This window comes from Bufo gargarizans, chromosome 2 (genome assembly GCF_014858855.1).
Source record: "Bufo gargarizans isolate SCDJY-AF-19 chromosome 2, ASM1485885v1, whole genome shotgun sequence".
Classification (NCBI taxonomy): Eukaryota; Metazoa; Chordata; class Amphibia; order Anura; family Bufonidae; genus Bufo; species Bufo gargarizans.
In genome coordinates, this window is record NC_058081.1 from 561,243,878 (window position 1) to 561,261,419 (window position 17,542).

Here is a 17,542-nt window from a genome sequence, read left to right on the forward strand (position 1 = left end):
CAAAATGGGGTTCCGTTGTTCCGTGATCCGTGTCCGTTTTTTCTTCCGTGTGTCATCCTTGATTTTTGGAGGATCACCAGACCAGAAAAGTGAAAAAAAATCTAAGTCAAGTTTGCCTTGAAAATGATAGGAAAAAAACGGACACGGATCACGGACGCGGATGACAATCTTGTGTGCCTCCGTGTTTTTTCACAGACCCATTGACCCAGGAAACACGGATCACGGACGCGGATGACAAACGGTGCATTTTCCGAGTTTTCAACGGACCCATTGAAAGTCAATGGGTCTGCAGAAAATCACGGAAAACGGAACAACGGTCGTGTGCATGAGGCCAAATATAGATAGCTTTGTGTGTAAGCGTTACCTTTGACCACTAAAGCCACTGTAAAAGCCCCCCTACAACATTTATAGCATTGTTATCACTGAACATTTCCTATTAAAAACCTGCAAGGCATATTGTGATTTGCTAAAAAACATTGGGTCAATGTTTCAAAGCTATTGTGATGCTCCCCTTTAGCTCATATCATTGGTATCCCCTTTTGTATATGCTATTGATGCTCCCCATAAAATAGATTTATACAACACTATAAAATATTGGTGTGAAGGAAAACTGGCTTTGTTGCCCATAGAAACAATTGGACCCCACCTTTCATTTTTCAGAGCTCCTTTGGAAACAGAGGTGGAATTTGACTGGTGGCTATGGGCAATTGAGGCTATTTTCACATCAGTATTTTTCTTTCTGATTTTGACATCCGGCAGAGGATCTCCAAACCAGATTTAAACACTTCAGTTTTGTCCCCATTCATTATCAAAATTTAAGAAAATGGAGCAGAGTGCACCAGAATGCCGGACACAAAAACACTGCAAACAGCATGGGGAACTGACCATCCGAGATCCAGCATAACAAAACATGTAATGCTACTTTCACACTTGCGGTAGCCATTTCCGGCAGGCTGTTCCGGCAAAGGAACAGCCTGCCGGATCCGTGCTAACGCTAGTCCACCGTGCTGCCGGAAGTCCGCTCTGGCCCCAATCACTATAATGGGGGTGGGCCGGAGGTCTGGCCGCAGCACGGCAAACATGCCGAGAAGCGGCCGGAACAAAACTACAACATGCTGCGGTTTTTGTCCGGCCGCCTCTCGGCATGTTTGCCGTGCTGCGGCCAGACCTCCGGCCCACCCCCTATTATAGTGAATGGGGCCAGAACGGACTTCCAGCGGCATGGTGGGCTAGCGTTAGCACGGATCCGGCAGGCTATTCCCCCGCCGGAACAACCTGATGGAAAAGGCAAGTGTGAAAGTAGCCGGATCAGGTTTTTTTCGCACACGAAAAAAACTGATCCCACTCCCATTGACTTACAAAGGTATTTGATGCCGGATCTAGCATGTTCATTTTCGATATAATACAACCAGATCGGTTCTGTTCGGATGCAATCAGTTGCATTATTCAAACGGATGCGTTTTCCTGTGGTTTTGGGATCCTCTGACTGGTCTCAACACCGGAAAGGAAAAAGCAGTTGTAATAGTAGCCTAAGCCAGTTTTGCTTTGCACCACTGTTGATAAATCTTCCCCAAAATGTCATAAAACACTAATTGGCAAATGTGAGCATCTCTACGTATAAAATCCCTATGTTGTGTCCTCATGTACATGTTTGATTATTCTGGATACCTTAAGCAAAGTCTGAATGGTTAACAGTCTTCTTTTGGCATCCCCTCCAGAATATGCCCCTACACCCAGACCATGAACATTCAACAAGATAACTGTTGGATGGAAAATTATTCAGCAGATAACTATGAGATGTGATTTACATGCTTGAACATTTTCTATCCATGTTGGTAATATTTGAACATATAATATCCATATGTACGTTAGGCAGCATGCTACTTTTTCAGATTAAAATATAGGGACACATTTATTAAGACCAGCGTTTTAGAGACCAGTATTAATAAAGCCCTAAACTGGTGGTGGATCCGCTGGAATTATGAAGAGGTGCCAGCATCTCCATGACTTCAGCGGATCCACCGCCAGTTCTAAATGTAAGACAGCTTCCGAACTGTCTTACATTTAGACCATTTTCTATACCTGAAACAGGCGAAGAAAATGGTAACTGAGATGGGCCTAATGGGTCATCTCCTTCCCCGCCCAAATCATGCCCACAATTTTAGACCTGGCGTGAGCGGGGGGAAGTCACAGATTGTGGCGCAACTAAACATTGAGCCACAATCTGCACCTGAAATTTGCTTAGTTTCAGATTAATAAATGATCCCTATAAATTGTGCACCCCTACAGTAGGTGCTGCCCTGTGCAGGGCTCTACCTGCCCTTCACCCCGGGCAGGGGATAATGTCTTAGTCACATACCTGGGTTTCATTTTTTGTGGTGATGATTCTGTTGATAAAACATATTTATATTAATACGAAATTTCACGTCTTTATGGCTTGCTGAGTTCTAGTGATATAAACCCTTACCCCACCCAAGAAGGAGAGACAATATGGCTAGTCTTATAAAGGAGATGATACTTATTTTTCATTGGCAGTCTGATTGTTATCATTGCAGGTGGGATTACAATGAAAGCTAAAACATGTACGGACCGCTGTATGGAAAGAGTTAACAGTAAGATGCGGCTCCCTCCCTTTCCCATCGGGGGGCTGCTGTGCCTTTGACAGAGGGAGGGAGCCCCAGTCCTTACCCTTCCCCGTCTGCGAAGTTGTGGCCACAACTTCGCAGACGGGGAATGTTCCCATGGCAACAGGATGCCTTCTCAGGCGTCCTGCTGTCCATGGTGCTGAACAGATCTGTGCTAAAGGCATAGATCTGTTCAGACAAAGTGTAAGTAAAAACAGTACAGTACAATATACTGTATGTATGTGTGTATATATATGAATATATATATATATATATATATATATACTTACTGTGTGTGTATGTGTGTGTATATATATATATATATATATATATATATATATTGTACTGTACTGTATTATACAGACATCAGACCCACTGGATCTTCAAGAACCAAGTGGGTCTGGGTAAAAAAAAAAAGTTAAAAAAGTGAAAATAAAAAAACACATTTATCACTGGTTAAAAATGAAAAAAATAAAATTCCCTACACACGTTTGGTATCGCCGCATCTGTAACAACCTGATCTATAAAACAGTCATGTTACTTTCCCCGCATGGTGAATGCCATAAAAATAAAAAAATAAAAACTATGAGAAAATTGAAATTTTGCCCACCTTACTTCCCAAAAATGGTAATAAAATTGATCAAAAAAGTCGCATGTACGCCAAAATAGTGCCAATCAAACCGTCATCTCATCCCGCAAAAAATAAGACCCTACCCAAGATAATCACCCAAAAACTGAAAAAACTATGGCTCTTAGACTATGGAAACACTAAAACATGATTTTTTTTGTTTCAAAAATGAAATCATTGTGTAAAACTTACATAAATAAAAAAAGTATACATATTAAGTATCGCCGTGTCCGTATCGACCGGCTCTATAAAAATATCACATGTGTTAACCCATCAGGTGATCACCATAAAAAAATAAAAGTAAAAACGGTTTAAAAAAAGCCATTTTTTGTCATCTTACGTCACAAAAAGTGCAATAGCAAGCAATCAAAATGTCATATGCACCCCAAAATAGTGCTAATAAAACAGCTATCTCATCCTGCAAAAAATGAGACCCTACTTAAGATAATCGCCCAAAAACTGAAAAAACTATGGCTCTATGGAGACTATGGAAGACACTAAAACTTTTTGGGTTTTAAAAATGAACTCATTGTGTAAAACTTACATAAATAAAAAAAATGGTATACATAGGTATCGCCGCGTCCGTGACAACCTGCTCTATAAAATTACCACGTGATCTAACCTTTCAGATGAATTTTGTAAATAACCCCAAAAAAAGGTGCCAAAAAAGCTATTTCTTGTTACCTTGCTGCACAAAAAGTGTAATATAGAGCAACCAAAAATCATATGTACCCTAAACTAGTACCAACAAAACTGCCACCCTATCCCGTAGTTTCTAAAATGGGGTCACTTTTTTGGAGTTTCTACTCTAGGGGTGCATCAGGGGGGCTTCAAATGGGACATGGTGTCAAAAAAAACAGTCCAGCAAAATCTGCCTTCCAAAAACCGTATGGCATTCCTTTTCTTCTGCGCCCTGCCGTGTGCCCGTACAGCAGTTTACGACCACATATGAGGTGTTTCTGTAAACTACAGAATCAGGGCCATAAATATTGAGTTTTGTTTGGCTGTTAACCCTTGCTTTGTTACTTGAAAAAAAATATTAAAATGGAAAATCTGCCCAAAAAGTGAAATTTTGAAATTGTATCTCTATTTTCCATTAAATCTTGTGCAACACCTAAAGGGTTAACAAAGTTTGTAAAATCAGTTTTGAATACCGTAAGGGGTATTTTTTTTTTAGATGGGGTCACTTTTAGGGAGTTTCTACTCTAGGGGTGCATCAGGGGGTTTCAAATGGGACATGGTGTAAATAAACCAGTCCCGCAAAATCTGCCTTCCAAAAACGGAGCACCTTTCATTCTACGCCCCGCTGTGTGGCCGTACAGTAGTTTACGGCCACATATGGGGTGTTTCTGTAAACGGCAGAGTCAGGGCAATAAAGATACAGTCTTGTTTGGCTGTTAACCCTTGCTTTGCTAGTGGAAAAAATGGGTTAAAATGGAAAATTAGGCAAAAAAATGAAATTCTCAAATTTCATCCCCATTTGCCAATAACTCTTGTGCAACACCTAAAGGGTTAACGAAGTTTGTAAAATCTGTTTTGATTACCTTGAGGGGTGTAGTTTATAGAATGGGGTCATTTTTGGGTGGTTTCTATTATGTAAGCCTCGCAAAGTGACTTCAGAGCTGTAGTGGTCCCTAAAAATTGGGTTTTTGTAAATTTCTGAAAAATTTCAATATTTGCTTCTAAAGTTCTAAACCTTGTAACATCCCCAAAAAATAAAATATCATTGAAGTAGACATATGGGGAATGTAAAGTCATCACAATTTTTTGGGGTGTTGCTATGTATTACAGAAATAGAGAAACTGAAACTTTAAAATTTGCTAATTTTTCAAAATTTTTGGTAAATTAGGTATTTTTTTATGCAAAAAAATATTTTTTTTACTTCATTTTACTAGTGTCATGAAGTACAATATGTGACGAAAAACAATCTCAGAATGGCCTGGATAAGTCAAAGCGTTTTAAAGTTATCACCACTTAAAGTGACACTGTTCAGATTTGCAAAAAAAGTCACTTAAGGTGAAAGTCCTTAAGGTGAAATAGGGCTGAGTCCTTAAGGGGTTTACTAGTAGAATGGTGATATCTGCCTGTTGAACTGCATATAGACCCCGGGGGTACATGATGTGAGAACAGGACATGATCGCACTATTGCTCTGCTCCTCCTCCTTCCTCTCCCTGCACAGCGACTACTTGCCCATAACACAGAGCTTACTTACTACACTCTCCCATATAAGTCAATCAGCTATTTTCTGAATTACTCTTTTTATTTTGAGGTGCCAGTAGCTTGTGCAAGATGGCTGCCTAATAATTCCTATGGGAATAGTTTAAAGTAAACCTGTCATCAACTTTATTCGAACCTCACTGAGGGCAGTATTAACTAGTGACAGAAATGCTGATTTCAGTGGTGGGTTACTCACAAGCTAGAAGTAAATGGTTGCTGAGAACCAGCATCATAATCATTGCAGCACAGGCCTTCAAAATAGTCAAATCTACCTGAGACAAGTCATGGTTATACATAATCTCCTGCTCTCTTACCCATCTACTGATGATTGGCAGTTCTCTCCTAGAGAGAAAGAGAGAAAACTAGGTAGAAGACATCAGCAGGTGGGCAGGAGAGCAGGAATTTATGAATAACCACAACTCTTCTCAGGTGGCGGGACTCTTTTCCAGGCCCAGTCTGCAACGATTGTGATGTTGGTTCTCGGCAACCACTTACTTTTAACTTTTAAAAGACAAACTGCTGAACTCAACTCACCTGTCTCAACTTTATTCTGCAGCACAGAGTTCATGACAGGTTTCCTTTAAGAATAAATGAAAAGTTCTGTCTGGACCCTGCAAATAACTGAGGATGGGCAGGTATGGTGTGTGAGTTGAAAAAGGCAAGAAAGGGGTGCAAATGAGCTCTTAACAAGCTTTGCCTCTGAAGCCACCAGATGTAATGCAGCTATCCTATATGTCAATGTTCGACCCTTTAAATAGGCCTTGACACTTGACTTGGATATTAAATAAGCCAGCACCTCATCTGCATCTTCGGGGTGATTGCCCCTCATCAGTGCAGAGTACTGGCTTAACTGGGTGAGAGGCCTAAGTCAGGATTTGGGGTTACTATCTCTCCTTGGGGTGAGAGCAAAAACAAAAAACACTAAGCTGCTCTGGTCGCCCCCATTCATCTCCTTCTCCCCTGGCAGCCTGGCAGCAAGTATGATGTGCCAACTAACTGTATTTCACTGCTGCTTGCCAATCAGTTGCCTTGTGCCTGCATACTGTATGTCACAGCTTGAGACACCAATTGACCAGCAGAGGTGACATGCTGGGAGTCAACACATCACCCTTCCAGTCAGGCAATGATTGGATTCAGCTGGAATGGAGATGTGAACCAGGAACAGGGACAGCAAGAGCAGATTTTATTTATTTTTACCCGGCCAGCTCCAATTTTTTTCAGGGCCCAGACAACCCCTTTAATACCTATTCACAGGTATAGATCTTCAGTTACACAATAAAATGACTACATTTGTACTCAGTAGTTAGCTACACTTTCCAGCACTGTACGTGATGGCAAATCAGTTCTTGCAATCTTATTACAGAAATAAATCTCATAAAGCATATTAAGTTAAAGGGGTTATCCCATGACTAATGTACAAAGTGAAAATCAGACATCATATAGTACATGACAATCTCTTTCTAACAAAGCTAGAACCAGCCCTGTACCTCACATGGACCCAGAGATCTCCCCATTCATTGCTCTGCTAGACTTATATCAAGTATAATGTATAGACAAGCACTCCTCATCCCGTCTTATGCCGAAATTATTATTTATTAGTTAAAAGATGTATAAAAATGTTTTAAATAAAGGATATGTTTAAGGAAGATGTGATGTACAGATAAAATGGCGTTTAATGTGTATCTTCCTTAAACATATCCTTTAAAAAAAAATATTATACATCTTTTAACTAATAAATAATAATTTCTGCATAAGACCGGATGAGGAGTGCTCGTCTATACATTATACTTCAGATTTTAAATTTACTGATTGGGTGAATCCGATTTTGAGCACCCGATACATGGTTAAAACCAGGTGAGCCACCCAAAACATGCTGTAATATTGTATAGATTTATATCAAGCTGACAGCTCTAGAGGCAGTTAAAGGATGGAACTGAGCATGTGTGTCCACCTGCAAATGAGCCTCTAGGAGCAACAGGGGCGTTTCCATTACTCTTAAAAAATGTAAAAGAAAAAGTAAAAAAAAAAAAGTTTTTACAAATATATAAAAAAACTAATAGTTCAATCACCCCCCTTTCCTTAAAATAAAAATACTTAACCAATAAAAAAAAACATCATGGGCATCGCCGCATGCAAAAATGCCCATACTATTAAAATATAACAATATTAATGGAATGCGGCAAATGGCATAGCGGGGGAAAAAAATAAAAACAGGCAATTTGCCTTTTTTTTGTCACTTCAAATACCCAATAATTTTTTAATAAAAAATGATCAAAAAATTGCACACACGTAAAATTGGTATCAAGTAACAGATCGTCCCGCAAAAAATGAGCCCTCACACAGCCCCGTACACATAGCTACAAAAAAGTTATAGGGTCAGAATATGGTTATAAAAAGAAAAATATTTTTCCTCAAAGGTTTTAAGTTTTTTTTCAGTATTAAAACGCAAGAAAAATTATACAAGTGTGGTATCGTTAGAACCGTACTGACCTGGAGAATGAAGATAACAGGTCAATTTTACCGCATAGTGTACAGTGTAAAAAAAAAACTTTACCAGAATTTTTGCGTTTTTTACCAATTCTACCCCATTTGGAATTTATTTCCTGCTCCCTACTACATGGTATTCAACCTTAAATGGTGCCATTAGAAAGTACAAATTGTCCCACAAAAAAATAAGCCCTCATAAGGCTATGTGAATTGAAAAATAAAAAGTAAGGACTATGGGAAGGCGGGGAGTGAAAAACGAAAACGCAAAAATGGAAAATCCCAGGGTCCTTAAGGCTGGGTTCAAACCTGAGCGTTTTACAGCGCGTTTCTACACGCTGTAAAACGCTCAACAGGCAAGAACCAATGATTCCCTATGGGAATGGTTCTCACCTGTGCGCTTTACAGCGCGTACGATCGCGCTGTAAAACGCTCGACGCCCCAAGAAGTACATGAGCTTCTTTGGGGCGTTTTGTCGCGCGTTCCCGTACATAGATTTCCGGGAACGAGCGACAATGGGCGTTTGCTTGTCTCTGTATGCGCGATTGCAAACGCCGGTACAATCGCGCATACAGAGCGCTCCATCGCGAACGCTCAGGTCTGAACTCAGCTTAAGGGGTTAAACATTTAGAAATGCCAGGAAAATCTTGTGACAAAACCACAAGAGCACAAAAAGGAAAATGATTTCATTGTCACGGAAATCACATTGAACCTGAAATACAAGCTGAAGGCAGCAAGAGGAAGCGATATAGTATTACTGTAAAGCATGTGGTTTAGGGCAAGTGCACTACATTTAAAGCGTGCTTCCTCAGTCTGATGGAGGCCTCAGTGGAGACAGCAAATCAGCTCCCCCTTTTTTACTCACTTTGCCAATACATGCACACACATGTATAAAACACTTTTCATGTAGGGTGGTTTAGATCTTAGTGATAGTCATATTAATAGTCTGCACAGATCTATGGACTATTATGTAATTTTCCTGGTGGTCTAGGGTGGGTTAGGGTTTTAGAAGATAAAGGGGTTTAACTGTATAGTCTGCAGTGACCTATGGTGGAAGGGGGTTAAGGGAAGTTACACTGCTCAATTGTCAGCAAGATTATCATGATTTACGCTGGGTTCACACCTGAGCGTTTTACAGCGTGTTCCTACGCGCTGTAAAACGCACAACAGGCAAGAACCAATGATTCCCTATGGGAATGGTTCTCACCTGGGCGTTTTACAGCGCGTACGATCGCGCTGTAAAACGCCCGACGCTCAAACAAGTGCTTGAGCTTTTTTTTGGGCCGTTTGTCGCGCGTTCCCGCACATAGAAATTCGGGAACGCGCGACAATGTGTGAACGCCAATCTCTGTATGCGCGATTGTAAACACCTGTACAATCGCGCATACAGAGCGCTCGTTTCCGAACGCTCAGGTCTGAACCCAGCGTTAATGTTTGTACGAACACTTGTTCTCGATAATCTGCCCATTTAAAGGTGCCATACACAGATTATCCAATGAAGAAGCAAAACGCTTGTCATCGGGTGAAATGATTGTTAGTGTAGACTCCTTAATCATTGTTTCTGGGCGGCAGATCATGCTGTGTGAATAGTGATCTGCTGAAATGAATGGGTCCACATCCTATCCGCAAAAAAAACGGAACGGACACGGAAACAAAATACTGTCGTGTGCATGAGGCCTAAGAGTGACATTGAGCAAGGGTGGAATATATGTATTCCCCAAAACCTTGTGTCATAATTATCACATGATAAAATCATAGTACTATCAATATTCATTACTTACTATTTTTTCTCCTGATGTAAACCACAATGATTAGTATCAGGATCAGAGCAAGGAATCCACAAACAGTGGCAACAACAGGAATCAAAATTTCTGAAAATAACCATGGTAAATAACAATGAAAATGTGCAATGTCTTGTCAAGAAAGTTACATAGGTTAAAAAAAATAAAAATCACAGGTTTATTAAGTTTAACCTTTCTGCATGAATTATTCAGCACTGCTTGATTTATTATAGCCCTCAATGCATCTGGAATAAAGCTTCACTTGACGACTTGCTGTCTCCACCCAAATTGTTTCCTGTTTCTGATCTTCTGGGAATTCAACAAGACAGGTGGCGTCATCACACAAAGGTGGACAAACATTACACTTGTATGAATCTATAAGGATTTTCACACACCTCCAGTTGATGTCAATGAGTAGATCTGCCATTATTGTCAGTGAAGACTGGCTATTTATCACTGTTCTAATGATGCCACTGCCACGGTCTGCCTGACCATCATATCCCTTATTGTATTGCTTCTGTTGTCCCTACCACTACCCTTACACGGTCACACATCTCCCGCTAAGCCCATCAGGTTCCATACAGTAGTATTCCATACTGCAGCGTCTATTGCCTTTGCTGCCACTACTACTAGCCCTACCAGCTTCTGCTGAGGCAGGAATTGTGCTGCACTGTGGTATGTGTTTCTGTGGAGGCAGTGCTTTGTGCTGCACTGTGGTATTTGTTTCTGTGGAAGCAGTGCTTTGTGCTGCACTGTGGTATTTGGTTTCGCTGGGGGCAGTATTTTGTGCTACACTACAGTATCGCAGGCCCTGACTACTTCTGTTGTCCCTGCCTAATTGTGTTCTCCCACCTTCTGTCAGTTTGGTTACGCCTACAGCATGGGACACTTCTTTTTTTCTAGGACCACTTTAAATTCCTGGTCCACCTCTCTTTGACTTTACTAATGCTGTCTTGGCGTTAGAGTTTGAAAGGAGTTGAATGCAGTCCATTTGCTGACTGATTTGTTCAATTCGGACCCAAAACAAATTTCAAGAAATTCGCTCATCTGTACCTGGTGATCTTTTGCTTTCCAAGTCATCCACATGATCTGCATAAAAGAAGAAATGCCTTTGTACATTACAATAATATAATTTTGTCATCAGTTCTCAATGTTTGCTGATTAATACTCACCACGCTTGGTATCTATTGTTTCTTTTTCATCTAGAAAATCCAAGAAAAAAAAGACAGTGATTCTAAGGAAATAGAAAGGTTTATTCCAATTAGGGCTCATTCAGACGAACGTGTGGGCTCCATGCTCGTGCTGCAGACCACAAATGGCAGTCTGCAATGCACGGGAACCAGCCGTGTGCCCTCCGTGATGCGGACCCATTCACTTGACCCACTGACCCATTGCCGCAAGATACAGCGAAAAATAGGACATTTCCCATTTTTTGAGGTGCAGAGGCACAGACCTGAAAGCTCACAGAGACGCTTCATAGTGCTTCTGTGGGTTTCTGTTCTGTGCCTCCGTTCCACAACACGGAGTGCAGATGGCCGCTGCCCGTATATTGCGAACCAACCGTTTGCTGGAGTGCCGAAGGTTGCTGACGCATGGTCTAAAGGAAAGATGGTTTCTGCACAAACATAGAAGATAATTCTTTGCAGTAAGAGCAGTGAGACTATGGAACTCTCTGCCTGAGGAGCTCACAATTCACTGCTTTTTTTTAATTCTATTGAAGCACAGCATGTTCAGCTACATCCCGGCCTGCTCCATGCAGTTGCACATCTGTACAGTATGGCTCTCAGGTATGATCTCCACCATAACTGACCAGTGCTCTCTACTCATATGTTCTACATGAATTTGACACTATAGTGATTCTATTTCTGCATTGATGATAATATGTTCCTCTAATCATATCAATAAGCAGGGATTAACATGCCATGAATTATTTATAACTTTGCTGATTACAACATGTCTTATATGTATTATGGTGTCCGCAATCTTTGACACTATTGTTGACACATCATCACATGACTTGATCACATGACTTGGTCTCACACTGATGATGTCATGATGGTACCAGACGACTGACTGGCTCCTTTTTGTGATGTCATCACTTGCCTATTTAAATCTCACATTCACTGGGTGTAAGCATGTTTGTAAAAAGACTTGTTAGCCGAAAGGTCGCATCTGGAATAAACCTCACAGAAAGGACGTGCTGTCTCCATACTCCCTTTATTATTTCTTGTTTGTACATATTTTATTGGTATAAAAGAAGAATATGATTGCAGTTAATGAGATTTGGCAATTACTCTAATTTAAATACGGTATTATAATCTAAGATACCATTGTATTTTATGTTGGGATCAATTGTGCATCAACTCAGTTTTGTCTGAAAAGTTTCATACTCACCACCTTCCGTACTTTCTGTTCTTTTTTTATCTAGATGATCCAAAAACAAATTTGAATAATTTCAGAAAAATAGAAAAGTTTCTTCCATGTATTGGTTTTGTTACAAAACCTAGGTATTCTTCAGATCCCTTTTACATGAATGCACATGCAAGACTTATATATCATACTTAAAATAAAAGATTTGCGATATTCATTTTATGTATTACATTTCTATAAATCAAAAAAATTATTGCAGTCTAAAATGGGCTTTGTGTGCCCCTATCCATGCTGAAGCCAGTAGTAGGTAACCATGCTGTGTCCCACTCTGTAACAGTAGTAGGGCCCTGTATACATAAGGGTATCTGCAGGATGTCCATTGTGCTAACTGCAATGTAATGCTGTATATTGAGCTGCAAGTTCCTATAACAGGCTGTTGCATCTTACATGTAGATACACTAGTCACCCCTAGTGATGTGAGGATGTGTGGTAGTTTAGTCTAGACCAGATCACAGAGAGGCAGTTCAAGGAGAGTAATGTGTCCTGAAGTCCAGAGTTGGTAATAGAGGGGACCGTAGAGTCAGACAGAGAAGCCGGGCAACCAAGGTTAGGGCTGGGCCTGCAGAAGCCTCTGGTAAAAGAAAGCTTTAACAAGATTCAGCTGACAAGTAGCAACCCCCCTGAGTTGTGTGCAGAGAAGTGATCCGGTGTAAAACCTGGTAGAGGGGAGAATGATTATTCAGTTTATGGACTCTGCTAGCATTCAGTGAAAGCAGGATTAGCCAAGGTGCCTGTCCGCGTTCTACAGTTAAGGGCAAAACTGTATTTGGAGCCACATTCCTCTATGGACAGTATTGGAGAAGTCTAAAGAGTATACTCTACACCTGGAAGTAGTAAGAGGCCGCCTGAAGTTAAAGGAACATTATTGTGACCAGAATACTGGATTTGCCGACCCAAGCCTGTCATACTAGAGTGTAGCATCAACCTGCCTTTGAATTGTTCTTGTATGGATTACAACTATCTCTTCCATGGCAATGAATTTGTGCATCTATCTCAAGGCAAATGATTCTCAGTAAATGTTGACTTATTTCATTCAACTGGACTATTCTCTATATTATTCTACCTATTGTACCTCAAGGGTGGGTTCTGGCATCATGAAGACATCAGGGGGCCTGCCTTCCCTGCACTTAAAACCCATACCACCATTTGGCAAGAGAACCCCTATAACCCAGAGAGTGCCCCGAAGGAATCTGGAACCTTCCATCCCATCACTGCCCACGGAGCTCTGCTAAACTGCGAGTACCAACTACTACACCCATCGTGCCACCACACTTACATGCACACCTGCATCCCGGTCACTGCAACCACTATGTGACCTGTTTTCACATCATCAATAATGCTCTCCGCTCCCCTGCTGATTGATAGAATTTATGACATAATAATGGGTCCAGGATCTTAATAGTCCATTATGGTAAAATGTAAAAGTCACAGTAAATTCTGTAACCTAGTAAACACAATACCTTGCTATACTCTAGATCAGGGATGCCCAACCTACAGCCCTTTAGCTGTTGCAAAACTGCAACTCCTAGCATGCCATGATAGCTGTAGGTTGTCCAGGCATGATGGAAGTTGTCGCCTTGCTACAGCTGGAGGGCCGAAGGTTAGGCATCCCTGCTCTAGATGAATTAGCAATATAACAAACATAAATTCTGAATTAAAGTAAAGCAGTAGTGGACATTCTACTGTCACGTACCGGCAGGACAGGTGATGGTGCGGGTTGTACTAAAGGACCGGTTCTAAGCAGTTACTGGTCTTCACCAGAGCCCGCCGCAAAGCGGGATGGATTTGCTGCGGCGGTAACTACACCAGGTCGTGTCCCCTAGTAACAACTCGACCTCTCTGGCAGCTGATAAGGCGTGGTACACAGGGAGAAGGCAAGAGCGTAGTCGGACGTAGCAGAGGTCAGGGCAGGCGGCAAAGGTTCAAAGGTGAGTAGACGGTAGCGACAGGTTCGGCAACAGGCAAGGCAAACTAACATAGTAGGGAACGCTTTCTCTGAGGCACAAGGCACAAAGATCCGGCAGAAAGCTGTGGGAGGAGAAGGTATACATGGGCAGTGCACAGGTGCAGCCTAATTAAGTCAGCACTGCCTCTCACTACCCTTAACCCTTAATAACCCCTTTGGACCAGGCACCAATCACTGGTGCACTGGCCCTTTGAATCTAAGAGTCCCGGCGCGCGTGCGCCCTAGAGAGCGAGGACGCACACGCCGAGACACTGGAGTGCTGCCTGGGGGCATACGCTGTGAGAGCTCCGAGGCCAGCAGGGGACCCGGAGCGCTCAGCGTAACAGTACCCCCCCCTTTGGTCTCCCTCCCTTTTTGGTACCGAAGAACTTGCGGATGAGACTGCAGTCCAGGATGTTCTCCTCCGACTCCCATGACCTCTCCTCAGGACCGCAGCCCTCCCAGTCGACCCAAAAAAATCTTTGCCCCCGTGAGATCTTGGTCGCCAAGATCTTCTTGACAGAGAATATATCGGAGGTACCGGCGACAGGGGTGGGAGAAACAAGCTTGGGAGAAAAACGGTTAAAGACAGCAGGTTTAAGAAGGGAGACATGGAAGGAGTTATGGATTCGGAGGGAGGGTGGAAGATGGAGCTGATAAGAAACTTGATTGACTGGGTGTTGTCTGTTAAGTGGGTGCACCCCTGTTGGTTCTCCACCTCATTTTTGTGCGACATTCTCTGTTTCATTAACCACTTGATTGATACGACTCTTGATTTTATAGGGTCCCAAGAAACGAGGGCCCAACTTGTAACTTGGGACCCTAAATCGGATGTACCTAGAGGAGAGCCACACCTTGTCACCCGGGGCGAAATTCCAGAGGACATCTGCGTCTCTTGTCAGCTTGAACCTTTATACGGGCGGAAGCCTTGAGGAGAGCAGCGTGGGTTTCTCGCCAGATGGAGGAAAAATCCTGTACAAGACTGTCAACGGCAGGTACAGAAGAAGGAGTGGGAGACTGCGGCAGAGGTGGAAGAGGATGACGGCCAAAAACTACAAAGAAAGGAGACTTGTTAGAGGCAGAGGATTGTTTGTTGTTGTAAGAGAACTCCGCCCAGGGAAGTAGATCAGCCCAGTCGTCATGGTGTGAGGATACAAAGTGACGCAGATAGTCACCCAAAATTTGGTTCACCCGTTCTACTTGGCCGTTAGACTGAGGATGGTACGAAGAAGAAAAGTCCAATTTGATCCCGAGCTGAGCACATAGAGCCCTCCAGAATTTGGAGACGAATTGTACCCCACGATCCGAGACAATATGTTTGGGAAGGCCATGGAGACGGAAGATGTGTTGGAAAAATTGTTTGGCCAACATGGGTGAAGAGGGTAGACTGGGCAGGGGTACAAAGTGGAGAAGCAGGGGTACAAATCTTGGAGAAGCGATCCACCACGACCCAAATAACGGACTTGCCATGGGAGGAGGGAAGATCTGTAATAAAGTCCATGGCGATGTGAGACCAGGGAACTTCAGGAACAGGTAGAGGCAAGAGGAGACCCGCTGGTTTCTGGTGAGGCGATTTATCCCGGGCGCAAATCATACAGGCCTGGACGAAGTCCGAGACATCTTTCTCCAGAGAAGGCCACCAGTGCCTTTGGGAGATTAGTTGGAGAGACTTTAGCACTCTTGGATGACCGGCAAAAGGGGAGGCGTGGCCCCACTTGAGAATTCGCAGCCGCTGACGTGGAGGTACATAGGATTTGCCAGGAGGAAGAAGGCGCAGGTCCACGGGAGCGACTGTAATAAGGCGTTCTGGAGGGATAATATATCGAGGTGTTAACTCGTCGCCCACCACATCAGAGGAACTAGACAGAGCATCTGCCCTAATGTTCTTACAAGCCGGACGGAAATGGATCTCAAAATTAAAGCGGGCGAAGAACAGAGACCAACGAGCCTGACGGGGATTTAATCTCTGAGCAGACTGGAGATAAGCCAGGTTCTTGTGGTCCATGAAGATGTACACAGGATGTGTGGCGCCCTCGAGTAAATGTCTCCATTCCTCCAGTGCCAATTTAATAGCCAGCAGTTCCCTGTCCCCAATGGAGTAATTTCTCTCTGCGGATGAGAATGTTTTTGAAAAGAAGCCACAAGTTGAAATCTTGCCCCGGGAAGACTTCTGGGTGAGGTCAGCTCCGGCTCCCACCGAGGAGGCATCCACTTCAAGAGAGAAAGGCTTGGTGGAATCTGGTCTAGAGAGAACGGGTGCAGAGGCAAAGGCGGATTTCAGGGACTAGAAGGCTTCCTCGGCTTGGGAAGGCCAGGATTTGGGGTTAGCTCCTTTTCATGTGAGGGCCACGATAGGAGCTACCAGAGTGGAATAGTGAGGGATGAATTGCCTGTAGTAATTCGCAAAGCCCAGAAATCTTTGTATGGCTCGGAGACCAGAGGGGCGTGGCCAATCCAGAACCGCCGAGAGCTTGGCTGGGTCCATTTGAAGTCCTTTGGCTGAGATAATGTATCCCAGGAAAGGCAGTGAGGTCCGTTCAAAAAGACATTTTTCAAGTTTAGCGTACAGGCGATTTCTCCTAAGACGAGTAAGAACTTGTTGCACATGGACCCTGTGTTGATCCAAATTGGAGGAAAAGATGAGGCTATCATCCAGGTATACGACCACGCAGGTGTAAAGTAAGTCCCTGAAAATATCATTGACGAATTCCTGGAAGACAGCAGGTGCGTTGCAGAGGCCGAAGGGCATCACCAAATACTCAAAATGGCCGTCCCTTGTGTTAAAGGTGGTCTTCCATTCGTCTCCCTCACGGATACGGATCAGATTATAGGCCCCTCTAAGGTCCAATTTAGTGAAGATCTTAGCCCCTCGGAGACGATCAAATAGCTCAGAGATTAGAGGCAGAGGGTAACGGTTCTTGATGGTAATTTTATTAAGACCTCTGTAGTCAATGCAGGGGCGAAGGGAGCCGTCTTTTTTTGTCACGAAAGAAAAAAACGGCCCCAGCAGGAGAAGAAGATTTTCTTATGAATCCTCTCTGTAGGTTCTCACGTATATAGTCGGACATGGCAAGAGTCTCAGGAGGTGAGAGAGGATAAATTCTGCCCCGAGGTGGAGTAGAACTGGGTATCAGGTCGATCGGGCAATCATAGGATCGGTGAGGAGGAAGGACCTCAGCTTGTTTCTTGCAGAAGATATCCACGAAAGAATGGTATGGCTTGGGCCTTGGGCAGCCCAGAAGGCGGAGAAACTTGCGGGTTCTGTTTGACCAGAGCAGGCTTGAGACAGCGGTCCGAACAGGAGGAACCCCAATGCAGGATCTCACCGGTGGACCAATTCAGGACAGGACTATGACGTTGAAGCCACGGCAGACCCAGGAGGAGTTCGGAGCAACAGAAGGAAGGACAAAGAACTCTATGGTCTCGGTATGA

General features: G+C 43.1%; 1 protein-coding gene across 1 annotated transcript in view; it reads right to left on the reverse strand.

Moving 5' to 3' along the window:
- The window catches only part of LOC122928624, a 104,280-nt gene that overhangs the window by 14,313 nt on the left and 72,425 nt on the right, over nucleotides 1–17,542 (reverse strand). Inside the window, exons 6-10 of the mRNA XM_044281640.1 lie at nucleotides 12,130–12,159; nucleotides 10,908–10,937; nucleotides 10,789–10,824; nucleotides 9,736–9,825; nucleotides 2,360–2,387 (exon numbers count right to left, since the gene is read on the reverse strand). Of these exons, the coding sequence (XP_044137575.1) occupies nucleotides 2,360–2,387; nucleotides 9,736–9,825; nucleotides 10,789–10,824; nucleotides 10,908–10,937; nucleotides 12,130–12,159 (214 nt within the window). The remainder of the gene's footprint in view (nucleotides 1–2,359; nucleotides 2,388–9,735; nucleotides 9,826–10,788; nucleotides 10,825–10,907; nucleotides 10,938–12,129; nucleotides 12,160–17,542) is intronic.